Raw genomic sequence first — 27,541 nt, forward strand, 5'->3', positions numbered from 1 at the left:
ATTTTTTAATTATTAATTTTGAAATACCCTGATGGTGATTGATAAGTACATAAATTATACATTTTACTAAATATAACAAATAATATGATTATTAATTTGGTAAATTAAAAAACATTTCACCTTTCTACCATTCATTTTGTACATTAAAAATCGTATACATTCGTAATGATACATCGACAACCACTTAAATTAATAATAATAATTAAAAAAAAAATAACAACCATAATAATAATAATAATAATAATAATAATAATTGATTATTTTTATGTAAATATATCAGTAAATTCGTAACTAGAATAATCAATCTTCAATGACGGTATCGATTATTAATATCAATCGCTCAATTTATTCGTCTTGTATTACTTGTTTTTTCTTTGTTCACTTTGTTAACTCTTATAAATTGTAATACCGCAACGTAATATTGGCTGATTAAAAAAAAAATATCAGCCCGCCTTTAATATCACAATGTCGAAGTATACTCGCGTTTTTTTTTTTATTTATTATTTTTTATTTTTATTTATATTACTTAATAATTTGTTATTAATGTTGCTTAATAATTAATATTAATATTATGTTTATAAGTAAATGTATATTTTTATTTACAAAATTTATTTGTTTATATCAAACAACAACTGAACATTCTATCCTTAAAGTTATAATACGTGCTTGTGATACTAGAATATATGTAGTTTGATTAAGAATGTAACAGGGAACGAAGGATTCTAACTCTCAGTTAACATTATAATTTTGGTTTTTTTTTCTTATTTATTTTTTTTTTAACTATAAAGCCGCTATCCTTTATATCCGTTATAGTACTCGATAATAGTCGTAATCTCTATTTCTCTGTGATAATTACTCTCGATTTACAACATTACTTTCAAGACGAATAAAGAAATGAAAAAAAAAAAATAATAGTAAATAAATTAAACGATTAAAATACAATTTATTTGAAATAGTAATGAAAATAATATTTAAAAATAGCTAATTTAAAAAATAATATATAATATCTATCAATATAATAAATGCGATATTGTCGCATTGACGTTTGACTATTTATTTACATGATTTCTCTTAATACAAATATGTATAGCACTAATATAACTTTTTCGTATACAACAGTGAAAATAAAATTGCTTTAGTATTTCGCGATTAAATTTTATTTTTTTTTCTCTATTTTTATTGGTGTTAAAAATTTTATAACCATCAATTTTGATATAAAACATAAAATTTCGCAGAAATAAATGATAAGTACATATTTGAAATTATTAAACTATAATTGAAATAAAAAATTTTTCATTGGTAATATATAGTATTCGAATTGCGTATCCCATTGCGTCAAGAGTTATTGTAATAAATTGAATTTAAAAATGGATAAAATAAATTTAATAACAAGAGACGAAGAATTTGAGTGCATTTAAATGAAATATTCAGTTGTAAATTGCAAGTAAATTGAGTCTATTTATTATTTATTTATTTTTTCTCTCCGTAGCACATAGTTAGCTTGAGAATAAATTTAAAGTGGTCTTTCTTCGGTTGTCTGCAAGTCTTGCAGAAATAATATATATCATTAATACACTGAACTGTATTCGAGATCGTGAGATGAGTATTGTGGTGGACCAGAGGGTGGTGGAGGCTGCGGGCTGTATTGCTGGGAGGCGTCGGAAGCACGACGCCTGAGCGCCGCGATGCTGTGTGCGCCTCTCCAATCGGTAGTCTCACCGGCACTCCCATCCGCACTTCCAACACAGGAAACACCACCACCACTACCGGATGCAGCTCCAGGCGAACCCTGTCCACAATTCATTCCACTCCCAAGACCACCACCGCTACCCTGGCCACCGCCCGTGCCCACAGACGAAGCACCCGGTGGTGAACCGCGGGACGCTGTCACGTGAACTCCACCTGGAAAAAAAAACCTTTTCAATTTTTCATATACAATGATCTTCTTTTTGTCTATTATAAGCTCGAGAAAAAAAAATTGAATAAGAAGTATTGAGCTTTTCACTGCAGTCTTTTTTAGGTTCTTTTTAATGTGGATTTTTTTTTTTTTTTTACAAGCATTTAATTTTTTATTATCTCCAATAAAATACTTGAAAAAGGACATAAATTTCAGAGGGTTCAACTTCCTCAATAGGTAAATTTAAATCGTGTTAATTAACAGTTCATAGAGTTTTGTTCAGTAGCCATCGGGTATGTGAGTACATAAAGTACTTATGATGGTCTTGGCATATGATCTCGCGCCTCTCAAGTGCTAATCATTATTGAAAACCGAAAACGAGAAAAAAAAAATAGAGCTTCTTTGTAAAAGCTATTTACTTAAATCATTATCAGTTTTGAAATATTTTACGATGACAGTTGACGGGTGCTACTACATTCAATATTGAAAATTATTATTACTTCCTTTTTTTTTATTTTATATTTATACTCACAAAAATCTTTTTGGCGAAAATCACTCGAAAATTTTAGATAATGGTAAGACAATATTTTATTTTTAAAAAATATTACTTGATTAAGTAATTTTTAATAGAATAAATTTGAACTTTACTCTAAAAGGTAAGTATTTTCATTATACTGCATCGTAATATTCAGGTTAGTTCAAAAAATCTATTAATTCATTTTAAGGACATTCTCAGACAGCGTTCCCCACTTTTTAAAGATTTTCAATGACTTTCAATTGTGATAAGTGTACCGAAATTTCATTAATTAATTAAAAAAAGAATTAAAGCATTCATTGAAAAAAGGGCAACGTAGAAGTAACTTCGCCGAGATATAGAATTAAAAAAAAAAATTACTTGCAGTTGTTATCAATTAGAAGTTAAACAAAATTTATAAAATAAATTTCAGTAAAATCTTCATGTCAATTTTATAATTCGAATTTTCAAATTTTGTAGGCTAAAATTTGCTCAACAAATTTCGTTCAACTCCTACTTGATAACAAAACTGTGAGTGATTTTTTTTTAAATTCTATATCTCGGCGAAATTACTTCTACGTTGTCATTTTTTCAATGAAAGCTTTAAGGTAGTTCACTCGGTTCTGTAACAGTTCAACCGCGGACAGTTCAACCGCGACAGTTCAACCGTAGACAATTCAACCTTACCAAATACAGTGTATAAATGATTGCACAGTAACGGAAAAAATTATTTACTCAAAAATAAGCCGATACATAAGCTTGTTATCGTGTTGTGCCCTTTTTTCATGGGTTTTGTGTGTGTTGAGTCATAAGGTTGAATTGTCTACGGTTGAACTGTCGCGGTTGAACTGTCCGCGGTTGAGTGGTCGTGGCACCGTTCACACTCGCAAACCGACTTTTGATAGGAATTTCGTGCAATTGAAATATGATATCAAGGTAGATGTCCTGCATGTAATTTAAAAAAATCAGAATTTTTGACCGTTTGTAAAGCGAGATATTGATAATCAAAGTGCACACAGTTAACATGTATTAGCTCAGACAAATCTAAAAAAAAATCATATTTTCACGTATATTTCAAATTATTTTGCTGAAGAATCTTTCCAAAAACTAACAGATTATAGAAAAAAAAATTAAAAATTTAAAAATATATAAAAATGATTATACTACCGATTAGTAAAAAGGTTATAAACATTCAATGAAGTCTGTCTCACAATTTCAAATGAGAAAAAGCGAGTAAGCGATATCAAGTAAAAGAGGAAGCAATAGCGAGTAAGAGTAAGCAATAGCACACACTCCCGACTAGAAATTTTTAGGTGCGACCACTTGGGCCCACGTTGGGATTCCCAATTGGGGCCGTACATAGGGACGTCACGCAAAGACCTATTGGGCCCCAATGGGGAAATCCCATTTTTGCCCCAACAGGGAAATCCCACTTGTGCCCCAATAGGGAAATCCCACTTGTACCCCAATGGGGAAATCCTACTTGTGCCCCAATGGGGAAATCCCCAAGAGATCCCACTAGGGCATCCCTGTTGGAAAAAATATTAAAATGCAAAAAAAGAAAGATAATTGTAATTAAATCCGAATTGTAATTTAATGTACTAGGAGCATTATTTAGAAGAAGTGTACATGATTTAAATTAATGAAAAAATCCCGGCGACTGTTGGGCTCGAACCTGCTTCCTTCCGATTCAAAGTCTTTGATGTTATCCACTGCGCTGACCCACGTATGTGATCGCGTGAGTGTGAATAGTATATTTATTATGATACCAAAGAATAACCGACGAAAAAACCAAAAAATGGTATTCGGAGTGTATAGAAGAGTTTTCAGCTGCCGTTAAAAAAAATATTTTTATTTTAAACGGCCAAAATGGGATATCCCCTAAAAAAGGTGAAAAAAATTTTTTTATTTTAACGTTGGGATTTCCCACCTGGGTCCCACACAGAACCCAATTGGGAAAAATGACAATATTTTTTCAAATTTTACGTTGGTATATCCCATTTGGGTCCCACACAGAACCCAATAGGGAAAAATTACATTAATTTTTTTTATTTTCACGTTGGGATTTCTCACTTGGGTCCCACACAGAACCCAATTGGGAAAAATTACAATATTTTTTTAAAGTTTCCGTTGGGATTTCCCACTTAGGTCCCGCTCAGGCCTCAATTGGGAAATGTCGACCATAAATTATTTTTTGTTTGTTTGGGATTTCCCGATTGGGTTCTGATTGGGCCCCAATTGGGGCCAGATACATACAGTGGGCATTCCCACAGTAATTTCTAATCGGAATATAGGTCCCGAGTGAACTACCTTAATATTTTCTCTTAGTTAATAAAATTTTGATACACTTATGACAATTGAAAGTCACTGAAAATTTTTTAAAAATAGAGGGCACTGTCTGAGAATTGCCTTAATAACAATCCCTGATTGAGAAATCCAATTTAAAACGATTTGAGATTATGTAACTCTTAATCATTTTGAATCATTCCAAATTGTCTGAATTATTTTGCTTTCGAGTATAAATTTTAGAATGAATCATTTTGAATCATATTGAATTAAAAAATAACAAAATATTATTTTATGATTTAAAATTATTTGAAATGATTTAAACTCGAATCATTTCAAATTAAATTGGATTAGAAAATGATATCGCAATTTCTGGTTCCTCAGACAATTCAGAACTATTTAAAACATTTTGAACGTTCGAATCAGAATTTGTGAAAAAAAGAAAAAAGGAAGGTTCATAAAATATATTAATCATGGGATGAAATATATCAATCAAATTTTAAAATTTTTAAAAATCAATTAAAAATTCTTAAAATAAGATCGATTCTTAATCGCTAGCTGCTAAAGAAAAAATCGCTAGCACCTAGCGAAATAATCGCTTGCAGCTAACGATTAAAAATCGCTAGCTGCTAAAGAAAAAAATCGCTAGCAGCTAGCGATTATTTTTTCAGTGTACTAATCTTAAAATATCCTGAAATTTTCAAGAGGGTGTTTTTTTTTTTCAAAGACATAAGTTTTTGAATTTTTGAAAATAAATTTTTTTTTTTTTTTAAACTTCGGATGGTGTTAAATTAAATAATTATTCAATTTTGTTATTCTTAATAATAAAAAATAAAAATCACGATGTGATAATGAAAAAATAATTACAAAATTGAAATTGCTTTTTTATTGTTCGTAGTAAATTTCAAAATGGTGTTATTGAGAAAGTTAATTGTAACTTTAGGTTTCACTATATTTAAAAATTGGTGTATTACTGTACGATAGACGGTGTGGCTTGATAAGTTATAGATCAAATTATACGGAATATAGTATAGGACTAGATAGCTCAACTGGTAGAGCACTCGGCGCGATACCGATATGGTCTGGGTTCGATTCCCAGTTCGGACTATCTATATTTTTCTCAATTTATCTATAAATTGTCTTATTGAGAAGGTTAATACCCAATATAACAGGGTATTTTAAACCTTGCCAAGTTTGGCCCCTTTATTAATTGTTGTTAATATGGGCGCCACTGGAAAATAAGAGTCGGCCTTCCAGAACCGGAGATGTTAAATAAAATTTTAGGGTCGTTGAATTTTATCATAGTGAGGAAAGTTGAAGAGTTAAATTTATTTACACACAAGATTTAATTAATATATTTATCAAATTTTATTTATCGAATAACAATTTTTTTAAATATACTGAAACCTAAACTTACAATTAACTTTCTCAATAAGACAATTTAATAGATAAATTGAAAAAAATATAGATAGCCCGCACTGGAAATCAAACCCAGACCATGTCGGTATCGCGCCGAGTGCTCCCACCATCATCCGAAGTTTAAAAATAAAAAAAAAAATTTATTTTCCAAAATTCAAAAATTTATATCTTCGAAAAAAAAAAAAAACACCCTCTTGAAAATTTCAGGATATTTAAAGATTAGTAAGAGGTACTCTGTAAAAAAAAATGAACCAAAAATTTCACAGCGGGCTTTGATTTTTACGATTTTTTAAATTTAAAAATTTTCCCACTTTTTGATTTTGCAAAAATTTTACCCGAATAAAAATTCTTTTTATAGTCCTAAGTATCCCCTTAAAAATGAACTTTGGTCCATATTTGTAACTATAATAGTTTTCGAGATATTACAAAAATAAATTTGAAAAACATGAAAATTGTGAAATTTCGAATTTTCCATAACTTTTCGAAAAAAAATTTTTTAATTTTTCCTTTGACACAACTTTATTTTATGATAAAAACATATGAAAAAAACTTGTGACCAAATTTCATCCAAATCGGAAGGGGTCGATTCCAACTATTGGTCGATTTGACATGGACTGACCCATATATGTATATGGGATATAACCCGGCTTGTGGACGCGATGTCTACAATTCCAAACGTATTTGAATGAAATCCCGAGTCGAAATTTCAGGCCTGTTTTGATCGTAATTTTTTTCTATACATTTCAGACACATATTTGACTATTAAAACGGATCTCTACTGTATTAGTATCTATACGATAGCACGCCTAGTTCTATCGTAAGTAGTGGAGTTTTCTCCACTTTTGACTGTTTTACGATCAAACCAGGCTTGAAATAATAATAATAATAATAATAATAATAATAATAATAATAATAATAATAATAATAATAATAATAATAATAATAATAATAATAATAATAATAATAATAATAATAATAATAATAATAATAATAATAATAATAATAATAATAATAATAATAATAATAATAATAATAATAATAATAACCATCTTTAAAAGTATCTAGCAAGCGTGGGTTCGAATCCCACATAGATTTAAAAATTTTTTTTGTTTCTTTCATTTTATAACAACCCGAGGAAAAAATATTTTATAATTCAAGATTTCATAACTTCCAAAGAAATTTCATAGAATTCCCTAAAATTTTACGGACAGTAATTATTTTTGAAATTAATTTTAAATCGCAAAAAAAAAATTTCATTTAGACAATTGCACGACTCATGATCGACCTACGTGCGTGATCGCAATGAAGTAAATGGTATATTTATTGAAATTTAAAAAAATAACTTATAAAAAAACTTTAGGATCATGATATCATGGTCGACTCCATAATTCATACTCGGAGTAAAATATATTATTTAATAAACTACTTTTAGGGAGATTTATAAATAGAATAAATTAAAAATATTTTTTAAGTTCAAATGTTGTTATCATAATTGATATGATTTTTTAATAGTTGAGCAAATTTTATAAAATTTCATACTTATGGATAAAAGTTTGATTTTCACAACGATTTTTTTTGCTGGCCGTTCAAAATTTTCGAAAATTTCGTACTATTTAGGGAACTATTATGAAAATCAATCAAATTTTACGCTTAAATGAAATTGAGATCACCATGAAAAAAATAGTATGAAGTTTATTAAAAAAAAAAAACAAAAAAATGTAAAATTCGCGGATAAAAAATAGCATTAATTTTAATAAAGAAAACAAAAATGTAAAATGTGGATAAGAAATGTCATAAAATTTTTAAATATTTTATGACATTGTGTAAAAATTTATAAAAAAATTAAAATTCTCTGAAATTTTATTTAATTTTAGAAGTTCATTTTCTTAAAGATTATTAAAGAGATATTTTAAAACGAATAAAAAATTAAAAAAAAAAAAAGAATTAATCTAAGTGGGATTCGTACCCATGCTCGCTAGGTACTTTTAAAGATAGTTTTTACTATTATTATTATTTCAGGCCTGGTTTGATCGTACTTATTCTTATGTTTTATCTTGCACGGTCAAAACAGGCGTCTTTTTAGGCGATAAATGAAACATCAAAGTGATTGGAAACTGTTACGATTAAATCGGTTCTTGAATTTCTACTTGGGCGAAGAGTTGACAAGATCTATGGATAAATTTAAAGAGATCTGCACAATTTTGAATGAAATTTTTTTTCAGATGTGACGACATTTATCCCGATCTGACGTTGAATGCCGAGAAATAATTATATTTTTTCATATCTGTTTCGATACATTGAAATCTGATCAGATAAAATTATATATGATTATTCTCTTCAAATGAATCAGTGAAAAGTATTGCAAATCAGTAAATATTTACTAGACACTTAAAAACATGAAACTTGAAGCTACAATGTGCTGTTTTTGTTTTTACTGTAAGACCATTTCCCTCCGAGTTACAGCATGTTGAAAATCACTTAAAAGTTGGGAAGTTTTTTAATATCCCCTAACTTTTGTGACTAGTGCATAAAAAATTTTTATGATTGGTAATTTTCATCATTATTCAATATTCCTATGTGTAGTTAATGTGAGTGTAGTTAATACCATAATATCCCGATGACTGTAATTACTATGGTCATAATAGTTTGAGGACCGATTTTTTGAGTAACGTGTTGCTTCCTTCTGGCGATAAATTGTGATAATTGACACTTGGTTACGTATATCACACCGATATATATACATACATTTGTATAGTAGAAGATAAGAAATTATTTAAGAAATTTAAATTTTTTACTTGATAAATTTAAATGACTTAAAAAAAAAATTACGTTAAAAAATATTTTTTTTAAATATTTCACAGGAATGAAAAATAAAAAAGTCAAAAAAAAAAAAAAAAAAAAGAAATGTGTGATAAAAACTTTAGTAAGAATTCTTAAGAATTGTGAATAATTTTGGAAAGTTCATCAACTTTAAAACATGTCTTTCGGTGAATAATTTTTTTTTTAGAAGTATAATAATATGAAATGGTTATTTATACTGTTTGAACGGTATACAAATATATATAGATGTTTAAAGCAAAAACAGGTTGCATCGGGATGTTATGGTAAACATATAGCGAAAGATCTCACACCTAGGTGCGACCACCTTGAAGTCTTACTGTGCAAACACAACTCGATGGACTTTATGTTTCTGTCTCAAATTCTTTACGCGCAGCCCCATTTCGCAGATGATTTCTGGAATTTATATTTCCAACGCTCGTATTAAAATTATAACTAAATAATAATAATATTAGTTATATAAAAATAGAAGTAAATAATTAAATTCATTGAATAAATTTGATGATTAAATTAATAAAACAATTACCAAGAGAATTAAGTCCATAGGTCGCTTGGTAAACTGTTTGCGACGGGCTACTGATTGGTAGGGTAGAATTACCAAGTCCTAAACTTGAACCAAGACTCCCAGAAGTCTGTTGACTTAATTGGCCTAAACTTTGGCCAAAACTAGCCATTCCCATGCTACTTTGACTCAATTGTCCTAATCCTGAAAAAAATAACCGACAACTTTAATTAATTAAATTTAGTATAAAATACACATACATCATCATAAAATGTATGTGACGATCTGATGATATTCTTTAAGGGGAGGGTAGCGTTAATTCGTATAAAAAAAGACATCTTTTTGAGAATTTTTTGTAACGACACCGTTAAAATCGCTTTATTCGAACCAACGGTACATTAAAGTATGGTGTTCGATGAATATTTTGTGAAATTTTCACGAAGAAATATTGAAAAATACGGCAATGGCAGCAATTACTCGGACGCGCCTCAGAAAAAAGTAGGATCGCGATAACCATCATCTTATAGTGCTGGATCATCCGAAATCAAGGGTTCAAAGTTTTTTCATTAGATAATAGTTTTCCCCAGGTAACGCTGGGAGGGTTTTTCAAAATTGAAATTTTTCACTTTTTTGGAACACTTAAGGGGAAAAACACGATTTTTTAGGGAAAAAGTTGACTTATTTTGTTATTAAAAAATACGAATTATTAATAAATTTTAAAAAAGCTCTCCAGCGTTACCTCGTAAATTATGTACAGAAATAGTGTTCAAAATTTCAAAAGGATCGGTGCCGTAGTTTTTAAGTTATGATGGTCACCGGACTTTGAAAACTTGAGTTGTGGGAAAATCGCCACTTAACAAGCTTGCCGCTAGCGGTCGAGTCGGGTCGGTATAAAAATCCGACAGGTATAAAAATACTGATAACTTCGTCAATTTTGCTCCAATCAACTTGAAATTTTGACACAATATTCTTGAGATATTATACATTCAGTTAAAAAAATTTAAAAAAAAAACCAAAATAAACAAAATTTAATACTGTACCCCCCCCCCCCCCGCCCCCTTAAATTCAATGATTACAAACCTGGACCCATTGCCCACCGATCTGTCGGAGTGTGAAACATCCCAGCAGCTCCACAAAGATCCGAACCCATTGCTCCAAAGGGCGGAAGCCCATGAGATGGTAGTAAAGCTCCTGGTGTTCTGAACACATTTGTTGTCTTCTTACGTTTCTTCCATTTCGCTCGACGATTTTGAAACCACACCTGTCACATACGTAGTATTCAAAATAGTAAACACCAATAATTTAAACATTTTATTTAATAATTACGTACTAATCTTTTTGATTATTCAAAATTATACATCTATTATTGAACTTCATGTAAGTAAAAAATATATAAAGCAGAAAAAAAAGAATAAATTTTAGAGACAATAAATGTTTTTTTTTTGAGATTTGTAGAAGCGATCTACACATTAATATCGTGTCTTAAAAAGAGTAGGGGAATATTATTACATAGCATTCTTGATGGTTAGTACATAAGGTATCACGTGGAACGATAAGGTGTCCCTCGACGTTACTACAATATCTTCAACCCCCACACCCGCCGCTAGCTATTAGCCGACGTTATGAGCTGTTGATTCTGGCCACGTAGTGGCTCCCTAAGCTGCCGGGGTCCCGGAAACTTGATTTATTGATATCGCATGCAAAGCCCTTCTCTCTCTCTCTCTCTCTCTCTTCCTCCAATCTCTACCCTCTTTCTCACTATAGTCTCAACAATATACCCTATTGCCAGTGCATTGTTTGTAATATATATATATATATATAATTCTCCAACACTCGGACACTGGCGTTCCCTTTCCGGGTTTAGCTTTACTTGCTATATGTACACTCGACACTATACTCACAGAGCCATTTCATATGTGCGCTGTACCTATAAATTAGTACTTTGGCATTAGCACGCGAACAGATTCGCAGTCAAGAGCTGTGTAGGTAAACATTATAATGTACTATCGTGTACGGATTATTTCAGTCTAATTGGATTTATACGATTTATCTTTGGTATACTCTGAGTGCCAGTTTCATTTACAAGAAAAATAATCAGATCGTTTTCAAAGTTAACTTTTATTCAATTAATAACATTTATTATTATATATTTATAAATCATTGAGATAATGGGCGGTACAAATTTTGAAATTTGTACAGAACGTTAATTAAAAGAAGAAAAAAAGATAGAACCCTCTAAAAACAAATTGAAAAAAATCACTATTTTGCAGTGAATATTCACTTATTGCTGATGAAAAGTATACCACTATTTGAATTAGTGATATACTTCTCACGAGTAAATAGTGAATAGTCACTACTATTTTCACTATTTTAAATTTAAGAGAGAAGGAGATTATTTTCGGGAGATTTGGTATTTTGTTGACTTGGTAACGTTATATTTTGTATGATTATTTTCTTTTTTCACCCCATGTCTCAGTCTGCTGGGTGCGGTCCTGTTGATTTCACGCTAGAGCAAAGGTTTAAAAGCCCATAGATAATTCGAAGCTGCTGCTGCACGACGCTGTTTATGATTCGCTTCGAAGAAGATGTAGTTTGAGGGTGTGGAACAATTTACACCCTCACTTCGTACTTTTTTATCACGATTTTTATTACTTTATTTTTAGGTATTAGTTTTCCTACGAAAATTTATTTAACATTTTATGTTTTACTTTTATCTATTAATTTTAAATTTATTAATTATACTGTGAATAAATTTTACCTATTTGATAGTCTTAAGTGGATACATTAAAAAATTGGTTCACATTCATCATTTCATGACTAATAAGTTGATGATGCGCTAGTTAAATGCTTGTTAAAAATTACTTAATGACTTATTGGCAGATGTTTTACAATTCGAACACCTGGATTCCATTAAATCTCGGAGATTAACTATAAACTTTAAATAACCATAATCATTGTCGATTGAATGAGTCATAAGTTTTTTTTACTAAAATTTCACTTTAAACAAAGTACAAGCTGTTATAAAAAACAGCTGGTTGATTTTTTCTTTTTTTTTTTTACTTTTTCATATTCTAGGTGAATGGAAAGCCTCGTAAAAGGGGTTCAGTCTACTCTCTGTGATATAAATTGAGCTCACTATCAAAGTAAACGGCAGGATCTTCAAAATGCTTGAAGATATATCGTAGAAGATTTCACCTTACTATTGAACGATTGTCGAATTTACTTGAAAAAACAAAAAAGTAATAGCATTTGAACATAAAAATCCCGGCTAGAATTTTTTCTTGATTTGCCTGAAGTACCATAAGGATCTTGTCAGGTTAATATAAGGTTTGCCTTATCAAGACCTCGTCAGGATATCCTTATTAAAAAAAAAGTTATAGGCTATTAAGTCAACCTGACGTGTTCCTTATCAGGACCACATTTGGATATCCTTATTCAAAAAAAAGTTATTTGTCATCGGGTCGACCTGACAAGTTCCTTGTCAGGACCTCATCAGGATATCCTTATTAATAAAAAAAGTTATCCAATCCCTTTAAATATTTTATTTACAGGCTAAAAATTGAACAAAGTACACAACAATATTATATAAAAATCACGTCAATCATTGCAGCACGGATTTTTTACTTCTTCATCAGTTATTCTTTGATATCATAATGAATATAATATTTACACTTACAAGATCACATATTTGTGTCAGCGCAGTGGATAGCATCAAGGACTTTGAATCGGAAGGATGCAGGTTCGAGCCCAGCAGTCATCGGGCTCTTTTTTTATCAATAAAAAATATGTTCACTTCCTCTAATTAATGCTCTTAATACAAAAGATAACATTCCGGATCGAATTAAAATTTTCTTATTTTTTTACGCAATTTAATATTTTTTTTTCAATAATTACTAATAAGGCAACCCTGATAAGGGTTTGATAAGGATATCCTGGTAAGGTCCTGATAAGGTAATCCTGATAATAACCTCATGGGTCTTAAGCTTTACATCCATATCAGTTCCTCGTCAGGATATCCTGAACTGGACCTTATTTGAAATAAGGTTAACCTGATAAGGACCTCGTCAGGCCCTTATGAAAAATTCTAGTCGGGATGTCACGAAAATTCATGAGACTTTATTAAATAGTTTAAATAAAATGTGAAAACAATTGCAATGATCGCACATCACATTGATAAAATAAAATATTTATACAGATTAAGATATAGAAAAGATAAAGATAAATAATTAAAAGTGTAAAACTTGTCCACAGTTTTTGTTATGTTTGGTAGACGACGTGGTGAAGTTAATGAGAATAAATATTGTATAAACTTAGTAGGAGGAGAAGGGGAGAGAAAAGGATGACATCTGATTGATGATAGCGGTCGTAGAATCTCGTTGGAGGGTGGCAAGACGCATTACTTCTTAGACCACCTACTGCTCTCTTATTTCATCTCTTTTCCTCAACATCTCCTGAAGTTACTTTTGTCTCTTTTATACGTTATCCAGGTTGTAGACAAAAAAAAATAGTGGTGGAGCCATTAGCGCATGGACAACCCCCGATAATCGATTAGACTACGTAGAAAATAAGAGATAGAGTATTACATAAAATGTATATATAGAAAATGTGAGATAAAGATGACAAATGTTTATGAATTAATGGATTTTAAAATGACTACATCCAGTGAATATATGCAGGGATTATATGATGCAAGTTATGACTTATAAAGTAACATCTCTTTTAGGATCAATAGAATATCTTGAACAACACAGTAATATTTTTTTAAAAATAATCTCTTAAACAAATACTAAATAAAATAGCCCCATTTGATGTTTACAGTGAAAATGCATTGCAGCTAAAAAGATGAAGGAAAAAAAGTTATAGAAGATCGTAAATGTAAACTATAAAAAACTATAGTCAAGTTGTAGTTACGCGTGCAATGTCTATCGTAAAGTTGATCCATTTATATTTTATTATTATTTCACAACCGGCAATATCGTTGTCTATATCTATTATAAGCCCATCGTTAAATTAACTAAAATTACAACCAGATAAAACTGTCATACATATTTTTTTTAACGATTTTGTATGGAAAGATTTTAACTAAATATCAAATTAATATAAATTTATTTATTATTAAGATTTTTATATTATTTCTATCGTATTTTTAGTCAATGAAAAAATTTTGCAGTGCTTTAGTTGGAATTTTTAAGTAAAAAAAAATTTTCGAATCGGAAAAAAAACAATTATAAATAATCCCTTAATTTCGAAATATTTAAAGTTCCACAATATTTGAGCTCCTAATCACGACGAAAAAGTTAGTGTCAAAAAATTTAAGGATTGATTATTGAAAAAATTTAACAATTTATTTTAATCTTGTATTAATTATATCTGAAGTTTATATAATAATGTAATTAATGTTGTACAATTCCATTGCGAAGCAGTGGCATGCGTTATGCTAACGCTGATTCGGTCCCTGGTGATTTCTCGGATAAAAAACAAACTTTTTTTTAACAATCATACACGGCTCAATCATTTTTGTACAATTCGGAGGGTCCCAAAATTTACTTTATTTTTTTCCAGAAATTTCTCATTGGACTCAATGTATAGTTTGCCACAAAAAATATGTACGGTGTTTTCTTTGCTATATTTAAAGTTGTTAAATTTTACTAAAGTTATTTATCTTCAATAATTTTGTTTTCGCGGCATCTTTATTTTTATTACTTGGCATCTTCATTATTTATTAATAGTATTGCAAATCTCTTTTTTCACTTACAATAGATATAAAAATTTGAAATTTTCTTTTTTTCGTTTTTGCAAACAGAATACACGTGTCGATAATTTATAAAACTAAGTTGATTACTCAAAATCTTACATGAGCGTTTAAAGTGTACACCTTTAGATTTTCCAAGCATTTGTAATGAATATTATTGGAACGAATTTTGTATTGGGAATAAACCCAACTAAAAAGTACTGTGGAATCGCCCAGAATATACATGTGGACCTCATTGGGATCCAATAAGGCATGCCCAATAGGGAAATCTATATGAGGACCCAATAAAAACCCAATTGGGAAATCCGAATCGAAAAGAAATTAAATTATTGTAAGTTCTATCCTATTGGGGCTTATGGGGGGCCTTAATGGGAAAACCCAACGTGAAAATAAAAAAATTATTATCATTTTTTTTCATTGGGTTCTGTGTGGGATCAACGTGGGAAAACCCAATGTGAAAATAAAAAATAATAGTCATTTTTTACCAGTAGGTTTTGTATAGGACCTAAGTGGGAAAACCCAACTTAAAAAAAAATTATATATATATAGGACCCAATAGGTCTCACATAAAAATTTCTAGTCGGGAAATAAATTTTATTTTCTAATCCAATTTAAATTTAGAACGTTTTAAAATAATTAAATAAACTATAAATATACTATTAGATGATTATAATTATAAGGCTAATATTTTTTATTGGTGCTTATAAACGTGATTTCTTATCTGGTGGCTTTGAACTAGGGGATAGATATGTGATTTAATGTAGGGGAGTAGGTGCGACATCATAACCAAATGGGCGTCGAATGACGTTCCCTTGGGTGACCGCGACGACACAGTTTATCCATTGAGAAGCTTCATATCGTATACAACCCTCTGTACCATTTTCATACCACACATTTCTATCTCTATTTATCTTTCACCTCTTTTTATTTCTCACTTTCTTTTATACATTTTGAGTATATTATTCCCCTGTCTGGGGCAACCCTATATATACATTATACACGTTATATTTTTCAAGCGTCGAAACGTAAGAGCTAATATCACGACCTATGCATATTTATACCGCATTAAAAGTCATCCTCCCTTAAAATGCATGGGACATTGTATATCCAAGACGTTTTTATACTTTTTTTTTTGCTTCGTCCTTAGTCATACATATATTTTTTATGTGTATGAATACGTGATATACTAAGTAAAATAAATTATTCTTAATAAATTTCTAATAAAATCTTAAATTTTTCGTAAAATATTTATAAATTTGTTTAAAGCTAATGATTTAATATTGTTAAGTCAAAATAAATGATGATCATAAACTGAAAGTATCCTAATGATATTTTTCTGGTTGAATTCGTAATAACAAAACACACATTTGATTTTGCAATGAAATAGTAGCTTTTCCCTGAGGAATTTGGAATGACACTACCATCAACTCAGTTCTCTAGGGAATACTTTAAGAGCAATAATGCATACCTACCACCCCATATGTGACTATAGATTAATCCCTATCCCAGATATTTACTCTCTAGTGCAAAAGTCAAGTTTTATTTTTATTCGTAAACCACCAGCTTTATTTTACTTTTCTCTCTTTTATCTATATTAATAGGTATTACATTTAGTTAGGAAAATTGTGAATAAAAAATAATCAAAAATAGTTATTTAATAGGTAAATGAGCACAATAAGCATTGAAGAGGATAAGAGAAGACCGGTGGCGGATTGAGGATGTGAGATCGTATGCTATAAAATTGGAGGCAGTAGTAATCGAAAGAGAACCCTTCAGCCTAGAAACGACGCAGTTAGTAGCTCTCGGAGCAGTTAACTTAAATGCCCTGTTAGCAGACGTTAACTGCCAAGCGCTACAAGTTCTATTTCGCTGGACGATTGCAATTTTAATCGACACTTCATTGCGATTAAATTTAAATCGGGTGCATGCAGTTGTAATAAAGTTTTGCCGGGCAGTTGTACCTCGTGAAGCATCTTTTTTTTTATGTATTGGAAGTATACATGTCTCTATATCATATACATACACATTAGGGTGATCCAAAAAATAACAAATTTTTTTTAATCTTAGAAACAGGTTCAAATGTTTCATTTAGATAAAAAAAGACGCCTGTGAAAATTAGAGCTCCTAATATTAACATTAAGAGGTTTCTCATCGCACTTTTCTATTTTCCATAAGAATAACATGGAAAAAATTTTTTTTGCGTCTTCTGATTTTTATAAGTAGCTAACAATGCGTCATAGGAATGATTGGCAGACATATTTTTGTAGGTAATTGAATGTTCTACAAAAAAAGTTTCTTATTATTTTTTTATAAATCGATTTGTTCAAAAGTTATTTGAGGTTGAAGTCGAATTTATATTAAATTTTGAGATCTTTTTACTTTTCCGGCGAAGCTATCAGACCTATTACAAAATATCATGGGACCTTTTTTGTAGACAATTTTATTTCCTAGACGTTTTTTTAAATAAAGTTTTTTCAAATTCCGCATTGCTTTCTAGTTATTTTCATTTTAATGTCATGCTCATGAAAAAAAATAGTCTTCTGATCGATTTTAAGAGCTTGACATTAAAATAAAAATAACTAGAAAGCAATGTGGAATTCAAAAAAACTTTATTGGGGATAACTTCTAGGGAATAAAATTGTCTACAAAAAAGGTCTCATAATATTTTGTAATAGGTCCGATAGTTTCGTCGGAAAAGTAAAAAGATAAGTAAACCTCAAATAACTTTTGAACGAATCGATTTTTAAAAAAATGATAAGAAACTGTTTTCATAGAACATTCATTTTCCTACAAAATTATGCTCGCTAATTATTCCTATGACGCATCGTTAGCTACTTATAAAAATTAGAAGACGTAAAAAAATTTTTTCAATGTTATTCTTATGGAAAATAGAAAAGTGCGATGAGAAACCTCTTAATGTTAATATTAGGAGCTCTAATTTTCACAGGCGTCTTTTCTTATCTAAATGAAACTTTTGAACCTGTTTCTGAGAAAAAAAAAAAAATTGTTTTTTTTTAGATCACCCTAATATACATACACGTTCACCCACAGACACACACACACTCACTTATATATTAGGGGGACCCAAAAAAGCCAACCATTATTTTTTCGAGTCTCATATGAAAATTTATTAGTTTAATATGTTTGAAGAACCTTCTCCAACAATCAGTCCGATAAAAAATTTTTAAGGGATCGGTCAAGAATTTCGAATGTTTCCAAGTATTGTCTTTTGGACGTTTTCGAGCGACCCTGAAATATCAATGTTAAGGCTTCTCGATTTTTTTTACCATCAATTTGTCTCATATACTGAATGAAAACACGATCCGAGACATAGAAAAATTTAGTTATTCACTCATTTTCCCTTTTTTAATTCAATTATTTGAATTTCCTTTCAGTTATCATTGTGATACATATTGTTATTCAGTATCATTGGTATGTTAGCTCGAGATGACATATCGGAGAATAGTCTGGATTAAAAAGTACTAAATTTATTACAAAGAAAATTGATGAATTAAAATCTAATAAATAATAAGATGTAACGAAGAAATATGTTTAAATATGAAATTTAATAAAATTTTGGAGATACTCGTTTTGTTTTCTTCATTATTTGCAGATAATATTTCCAATTTCATTGGGGAAGGAGAGAAGGAGTCCATTCCTAATCTTTCAAGGAGAAGAGGAAGGAGTTCCTGTTCCCTTTCCCATTAAAGATCCATTTAATCAAGAGGAGGGTTACACTTTTAATTTTATTTATTTTGATTCGATAAATAGCAAATAGAGTCACGTACAATAATTAACTTCTTAGCAAAATATTTTTTTTTATCAATTATTAGCTCAATTATCCCGACTAAAAACGTTGTTGAGGCTTGCCGAAAAATTAGTTTGGCCCGAACTAGGCTTGCCTAACTACGGCAAGCCTAATTCGTATCTTATCAGATCTTTATGAGGCAAAGCGAACATTGGCATGCCGAAAAAATTCCAGATTCGATTGTGATCACGAAACCCTGTGGCATTGCCGAAGTACAGCATACTATTAGAATTCCTGAGTGGTAGGTAGCAATAGCTATCTAAGGTTTTCTAAAGTTTGGTATCCCAAAATTAGATGAAACTAGGAAGGTCTATAGCAAGTTGCACTCAGGATTAACATTGGAATTCTTGACTCGTAGGTAGCAATGGTAACCTAAGGTTTGCCGATGTTTGGTATGCCAAAGTCAGGCGAAACTAGGAACGTCTGTGGCGAGGTCGCACTCAGTCCTAATATTGGAATTCCTGACTGGTAGGCAGCAATGATAACTATACTATATATATATATACCCGACTGGAATTCCAGTGCGGCATGCCGAAATACCGATTCGGGAAGAATAAGGCTTTCCGAAATACGGCAAGCCTAATTTGAACCTTGTTCGGTCCTTATGAGAACAATCTAAACTTGATATACCAACACTTTTCAAAACTTGTTCCTTTAATTGTTTTGTAAAACTTTGAGCAATCGACCCGGACAAACGGTTCAATGGATCAATCTGAAAATTTTCAGGGTTTTTGAGGGTACATTAAGCTGTAAAATCACCTGGCAACATTAACCTTTCCATCAATATTTGCAAAGTAGTAATGAATTGACTAAAAAACCATAAAATGTCGATTTTTTGTGGGTTTTTCAAATTGATATTAAGGATGAAAAAAAATTTTTTTTTTTAAATCGAAAATCGAGCTTGTGGGGAGTTTATTCAAGTTTCTTAAACTGCCCTTTAAATTACTGTGCGACCATTAGTTGCTGAGATATCGATAATCAAAGACAAAAGAATCCTTTTTCATTTGAAGGCTGATATCTCAGCAGCAAATTGTCGTACAGAGAAACCCCCCATGGAAATAAAATATATAACAAATATATTTCACGATGTATGTGAAATATATGTGGCATATAAATAAAGTATATAAAATATATAATTAAAATATATGTGAAATATATGCACATATATTTTACATATAAAATAAATATATTTCAAATACATAACTTTTGGCCGTTTTTCGTATATAAAAAATGTATTTTTTATATAGTCAAAATGTATATCACCTATATTTTTTTTGTACAGCAAATATATATGATGAAATGTAATCGACATACATGTAGAAAATTAAGGGGGAAGGGGAGGTTGGAGCCAAAAAATTATAACTATATAATCCAACCGGTTCAGGCTGGAGTACCAATAGGTCTAGCTATCAAATTGTTCGATGATGGACAAGCTCAAATGTCTTTTTGCTCCGTCCCTCTCCCCCTCACTCACAAAAATATCTGAGAACTTCCATCACCGAACAGTCTGACAGATAGAGTCCTTGGTACTCCAGCGTGAACCAGTTGGATTTTATGGCCTTTTTTTTGCTCCCCCTTTACCCTATCAAAAGATCTGTGGCCTTCCATCATCGAACAATCTGACAGCTAGATCCCTCGGTACTCCAGCCTGAACCATTTGGATTTTTTAGTCATTATTTGTTTGCTCCAATCCCCCCCCCCCCCCCCTCGCCCCAAAAATATCTGAGCCCTTCCATCATCGAACAATCTGAAATCCCTCGGTACTTCAGTCTGAACCATTTGGATTTTTCAGTCATTATTTGTTTGTTCCGACCCCCCCCCCCCCCCCCCAACACCAAAGATCTGCCTAAATAACGAAAATATATTTAATATTTATTCTACATATATGTCGATTACATTTCATCATATATATTTGCTGTACAAAAAAAATATATATGATATACATTTTAACGGCCAAAACTAATGTATTTGAAATATATTTATTTTATATGTAAAATATATGTGCATATATTTCACATATATTTCAATTATATATTTCATATACTTTATTTATATGCCTCATATATTTCCCATACATCATGAACTATATTTTTTATCGGCTCTTAAACCAAAATCGATTTATTTCACCGTGTAATTCAACTTTACTTGACGATCAAATACGTCTAACTTTCATAGGTGCCCAATCTCTATGAAAAACTTAAATAGATAATAGAAAGTCGTATCTTGATACACTTACTGATGAAGCTGAAAAAGCATTTCATCTATTTAAAACTCGTTTTCATCGTTAATTTATAAATTCGACTCTTATGTCACGACTAACTCCAAACAAAAAAAGCCTAACCAGACTCTTGTCAAGGAAGGTGATATTCTTCATTTTGTTTTTTAAATTAACAAATAATCACAAAAATTATATTTATATGCATGGAAAAAAAGGAACTGTAATAAATAAAGTTTGATGTATAATAATTATAATATATTTAGCAATTGATACTCATTCAAATAGTAATATCGTGATTTCAATATTTAATAAATAATAATTATACATCGAATGATAAAATATACAGTTCATTTAGATAAAATTATTATTTAAAACGATAAAAAGACAAAGTAAATACAAAAAAAATTAAACTTGAAAGATTAACAGCCAAAACATAAATTTCTATCGTTTGTAAAATAAGAAATTAAAGTCTCAAAGAATGAAAATATAATGGATACAAAATAATAAATTTAGTTAGAACGTTATTTTGTAAAGTCCTTTAACTAAGAAACTTTACTAGGAGTTGTTTTTCAATTTTAATATTAGTCAACAGTCAAATTTAATGATATAAACGGGAATAAATAAATTTTTACGGATATTTATTATTAAAGCAAATATCAAATATTCCTACTGATATCAATGGAAATTGACTATGTGAATTTGAATATTATACTTCGTCAATTTGTCAAAGGTACGTGTTAGCCTCAGCAAATTTTATTGTTTGATGCAGAAAAATTTCATGCGCTACCGTCATCCATTTAAGTACGACAATAACTTTCGATTCTTTTTTTTTTTTTTTAAAGAAGTTTATTTGCCTTATTTAAATACATGTATTAGAATAAAAGAAAAATATATTGTTTAATTGGCTGCAAATAACTTAAGAAGTAGCCATTATTTGTATCTATGAAATATATGCGGGTTGTTGGGCTCTTTGAGAGCAGCTGACATTTCTTGAAATCGTGTTAAAGATGTTTCTTCGATGGTTTTTTTTTGTCTCTAGGTGCTAGTGTCATTTAAGCTGATGATGTCGTTTTCGCTTTGTTTTAGTGCCATGATGTAAAAATATAATAAATTTTACAGAAACTCATCTGAGATTTTGGTCTTATTATTAATTTATATTACTCTTATTCACAATATTTACATTATGTACAGTGATGAGAAACCTAGTTGGTTTCCCAACTTGCGGTCCAGCCATTAGCTTTTCTTTTTCTCAGAGCTTTTCTGTGTGGTGTTTCTTGTGAGAGCCACCAATATTTACCGCTCAGTCTGTGAAAATCTAGTTGATCTTTTTGGGGGAGTAAAGTTGAGTAGCTGAAGTTGAAATTTTCTATTTGAAAGCTATTAGAATTATAGTTTATTTTGTTATTGTGTCTGGAGCGTTGAAAATGGTAAATTACTGGAATATTCTTGCTATTTTGGATGAGATCTTTTGTATCAAAGTATGTGAACATGTGAGGTAGAATGTATCCTATTGAGTTGTATTTCTCAGCTATCTCGTCTTCGATTTTGCTAATATTGTTTATTTCTTCATTATTGATTTTAGTAGTTTTCTGAAAGTAATCTCTGTTTAATTTAGTGATAAAGTTGTCAATTCTCGGTATATTGGTTCGGTTGTAGATCTCCGTGTTGCTAATGCAATGTTTGTAATTTGTGTATGAAGATCTATAGCTCCTTAAACAAGTACGTAGGCATTTGCGTTCAAATGCTCTAAGTTTCTCTATTATGGCTGCACAGGTGTTCCACCAGAGAGGTGAGGCATATGTCATGATGGGCATAATCAATAGCTGGTAGCATATTACTATGGCTTTTAGGTATAAGTGTTTGCAGTAAAAAAGTTTTTTATTCGCATAAAAGGCTTTTTTAGCTTTTTCTAGCTGATATTCTACGTGGTTGTTTAGTTTCATCATTTGGTCTAGGTATATTCCTAAATATTTTACTACACTTTTATGAGGTATTGCAATGATTGTTTTGGTGTCTGGGTGCTCTGTGCTTAACTTGAAATTTTGAATTAGTTCTCTGCGGTTTAGGTTGTAATGAGACAGTGGTTTTCTAAAGAGTATTGTTTCGCATTTCTTAGGATTAATTCGCAGATTCCATTGCTGGTATAATTTATTTATATTGTTTATTAGTTTATTTAGTTTTTCTCTTAGCAGGCGGACATTGCTACCAGACACGTAGACAGTAAGGTCGTCAGCGAATGCAGCACTGTATACGTCAAATTCAGAGTTCATACCATATAATCTTAGTAGTTTACTAGTGAAAATGTTAAAAAGTATTGGTGAGTTCAACGTCTCTTGTTGCAGTCCTTCGTATATGTTAAAGGTTGAGGATGAGAAATTCAGCCCGTCCCAGATCTTGAAAGTTTTTCCCTGGATCATGTCATATGTTAATAGAATAAGCCAAAAGTTAAAGTCGCATTTTATCATAGTGAATATAAGCCCTGCGAGCCATACAGAGTCGAAGGCTTTTTCTAGATCTATGAGGACAGCAGCTGTGAAGTCATCAAAATGTAGTCCTTTTAGTATATCCGTGATAACCTTCTGTGCAGCATGACAAGTTGAGTGTTGTCTTTCGAACCCGTATTGTTGGTCTGGGATAATTTTTTTTTCTTCGCAGACCGCAACTATCAGTTTGTTTATTACAATTTCATATACCTTGCTGAGATTGGAGGTTAAGCTAATGGGTCGATAGCTTGCTGGTTTAGAAGCGTCTTTTTTTTCTTGAGTATTGGGAGTACCTTCGCTTCTTTCCAGCAACGTGGGTAGTAGCAATTATTTAAAGCGTTGTTAATGACTATTGTTAGTGCTAGTATCATGGAGACCGGTAGATGCTTTAACACAATAGCTGGTATCTCGTCTGAGCCACTCGACAGCTTGTTTGGTAGACATTTTAGTATTTTTGTGAGTGAGTAAAAGTTGCAGAATTTGAGTTGATGTTCATCGTCATTTGAAGGTGAAGATGCTTTATTGTTGAGATCAAATGTTGTGAACGTAGTGTTGCTATTTCGCTTTTGTTCTAGCTTTGCTTTGATTTTTTCAGCTGCTGCATTGACTATTTTTTGTAAAGGAGTTCCAGTATTTAGATACCGTGGGGAGTTGATGGCTTGGTAATGTTCGCCGATAATGTTGAGTTTATCAGCAGGCTCTGTTATTAATATTTTGTTGTTTGTTATAACTGCTCTTGTCAAATCAATTGGATTATTCGTTAATAGCTTTGAGTTAGGCTCGATTTCTTGAGTTTCTATTTCTAGAGTTCCTCTAGGATGTAGGAGTTTGTTTATTTTGGGAAAGAATTCGCTTGATTTTCGATGGTTAATTTGCTTTAGTAAGTTTTCCCAGTGGCTGGTTACCGCTTTGCTAAACTCTTTTTTAATTTCTTCTTTGACAAGCTTGATGGCCTCTTTAGTGTAGTTAATCTGCCGTTGATTGTTAGCTGTATGTTTTAGCTTATGTAGACATTTAATTAACTCCGATTTATTTTTATGTAACTTTTTGATTCTTGAGTTTACGTATTTGTGTACGCTGTCTTGTTTTTGAAAAGTTGGTACTGTTTGGGATATCGCTGTTTTTATCGTAGTGGTGATATTGGTGATGTTTTGCTCGATTTCACTTATGCTGAGGTTTTTGTCGTCCGGTGGGATGTCTTGGGAATTGTTGTCAAGAACTTTTGTGAACTTACTCCATTTGGTTGCTTTATAATTGTATTTTTTGAGTATTTTATCTTGGGTTACTGTATTGGCTAGTATTGAGAATGTAAGGGCTTGGTGATCGCTATCGTAGTCCATAGTAGTTATTTTGTTATTGTCTAGGTTGATTAGATTTTGATCTGTAATGCAACAATCTAAGTATGACTGTCCTGGAGTATACGTTGGATTGTTGGCGCTGTATATTTTGGCTCTGTAGAGTAATGACGAGCTTTTTTCCCAGTCACTTAAGTGTTGTCCACGCACATTATCTTGAGTCACCCCAGATTTGTCTTTTTGCATTGATATCTCCTGCAATAACATAACTGTGGTTTTGATTATTTAGGCCTAGACTGTTGCAAAGCTCATTAAGTTCATTGGTGAAGTGGCTTTTGTTGTTTCCTTGGGTTGCGTAAATGCTAATTATGTAGAACTTTTTCAGGGAATTATTGTCGCTATTAATATTAATAATTGTGTATTCTATTGATTTATTTTTAGAAGATGATGGGTGAGTTACCTTATGGTATTTTATGCAATTTTTTATTATAATTGCTGTACCACCTCCTTGCTTGTGAGGACGGTCTGTTCTAATGATATCATAGTTTTTAAGAGAGAACATATGAGATTTTCTAAGCTTGGTTTCACTAATTAACACCAGATCAGGATTGTGCTGCGTAATTTTTGTTGTTAATTCATGTCTTTTGTTGTTCGAAATTAGAGAGTTAACGTTTATTGATATAATTTTAAGTAGTTGTTGAATTTGGTTGCTATCTTGAGTGATGTTTGTGTCTTGACATTTGGTATTATTGCTTTGTTGTGCCATTATGGAAGGCCGAGGAATTGATATAGAAAGTCTAGTCGCTGTGAATTAAATTCAATATTTTACATTCTCAAATTGATGTTCCGCATTTCTTAGGTAAGGGATGCGAATTCGTGAAACCAGTCTTTAGCCCATTGAGGTGGCTCTAATAGGATTGGTTCAGTATTATAATAATTTGGTTGGTTTTGATTTTGGAGTGGTTGGGTCTTGGAGTTATGTTGTTTAGCTTGATAGGACGTGGTGTGGTCACTTGTTGCTTGGCTGTAAGAAATATTTGGTTGTGTTAGGCGGTTCAGCACTTCATCCCTTCTTTGTAATCTTGTCCTTATAGACTCCTGTTTTTCAACGATTAATTTTTTTCTGAGCTCATTGGCTTGTTTTAAATACGGGCATCCAAGGTAGGATGCTGGGTGTCCTGATTGCTTGCAGTTGGCGCATGTGAGCTTGGCTTTATCATCATTTTCAGTAATTGTGCAGGAATCTTTTGGAAGATTTAACCCACATTTTACGCATCTGTATAGCATATTACAGGTACACGGAGAAAAAAATATTGTTCTCAGAAGTATACTGCATAGTTACAGTAACAATACGCAATAGTTATCTACTAGATTGTTACTGCAACGATCTACTGTATAGTTCTGACAACAATACGGTAGATAGCTCTGAGACCTATATCGTGTCGTTCTGAGAGCTAAACCGTATCGTTCTGAGCCCTATCTGACGTCGCGCGCGTGGCAAATGATATGAGACGTTTAAAAATCTTTACCATTAATAAATGAATGATAAATAAATAATTTTGATTAAATAAAATAATTTATTTATTAAGCGTCTGCTAGCAACAATTATACCCGATACACAAAATAGGCGTGAAAATGGATGTTTAAATAGGTTAGAATGTGGCGTGTGAGGCGACGACTACGGAAAGTCGTATGGGGCTTACAGCTATCTAATAAACAGTTACAGGAACGATACGGTATTGTTACCATAAGTATACATATTGTTGTGGTAACGATCTACGAGTTGCTATACTTTAGATCGTTCGAGGAACAATATTTTTTTTCCGTGTAGATGCAGAGTGACCAACACGTTGGCATCTTTTGCACTGTAACATTTTATTTTTATGGAGTTTCTCCCACTTTATTTTTTGATATGCTAGAGTCTTGATTTGAATTAGGTTATTTTTTCTCCTGTTGTGTGAGATTGGACTATTAAATGTTTTTTGGTATTGTTTTTATTTTTAATCGGGAGAGCTTTGACTTTAATAATTTCGACGTCTTGTACATTTAATTCAACTAGCTCTTTTTGAATTTCGTTTTCAGTAAAGTCACCACAAATGTTTTTGACTAGCAGCGAATGAGGATTATTGTCTTTTCGAGTTTATGAGTAGAATTCAACCTCATCTTGAAGGCCCTTTATAATTTGGTCATATGTATCGTGCTCAGTGGTAGTAATTGTTTGTTTTTTATTACTGATTTGTATAGAGAATAGATTTTTGTCAACGTTTAATTTATTCAGCTTGCTAATCGTGTCATTGATATTTTGTCCTGGTATAAAGATTGGTGGAGGTTTATGTTTATAATTTCTTTTTTGGTGCTGACTTGATGGGTCTACATCCTGGGTATTGTTGTTCATTTGGTTACTCTGGTTGTCAGAGCCCATGTCTTCTAGTGCATTGAACTGGTTGTCAGTAACCATAGTATCTTGTGTATCAGCTGGCGTTGGTTGTTTTACCGGATGTTTCGGTAATTGCCATTCCTGGCTTTCAG

At 31.2% G+C, this 27,541-nt stretch overlaps 1 protein-coding gene across 3 annotated transcripts in view; it reads right to left on the minus strand.

The window, feature by feature from the left end:
- LOC130678770 (homeobox protein orthopedia-like) overlaps positions 1-27,541 on the minus strand; it is a 104,710-nt gene continuing 77,169 nt past the window's right edge. For all 3 annotated transcript variants that reach the window (XM_057486225.1, XM_057486227.1, XM_057486226.1), the window contains 3 exons: positions 10,537-10,717; positions 9,481-9,660; positions 1-1,902 (listed from right to left, as the gene is read on the minus strand). In XM_057486225.1, coding sequence (XP_057342208.1) covers positions 1,568-1,902; positions 9,481-9,660; positions 10,537-10,717 — 696 coding nt within the window. In that variant the 3' untranslated portion in view covers positions 1-1,567. The remainder of the gene's footprint in view (positions 1,903-9,480; positions 9,661-10,536; positions 10,718-27,541) is intronic.

This window comes from Microplitis mediator, chromosome 2, assembly GCF_029852145.1.
Source record: "Microplitis mediator isolate UGA2020A chromosome 2, iyMicMedi2.1, whole genome shotgun sequence".
Classification (NCBI taxonomy): Eukaryota; Metazoa; Arthropoda; class Insecta; order Hymenoptera; family Braconidae; genus Microplitis; species Microplitis mediator.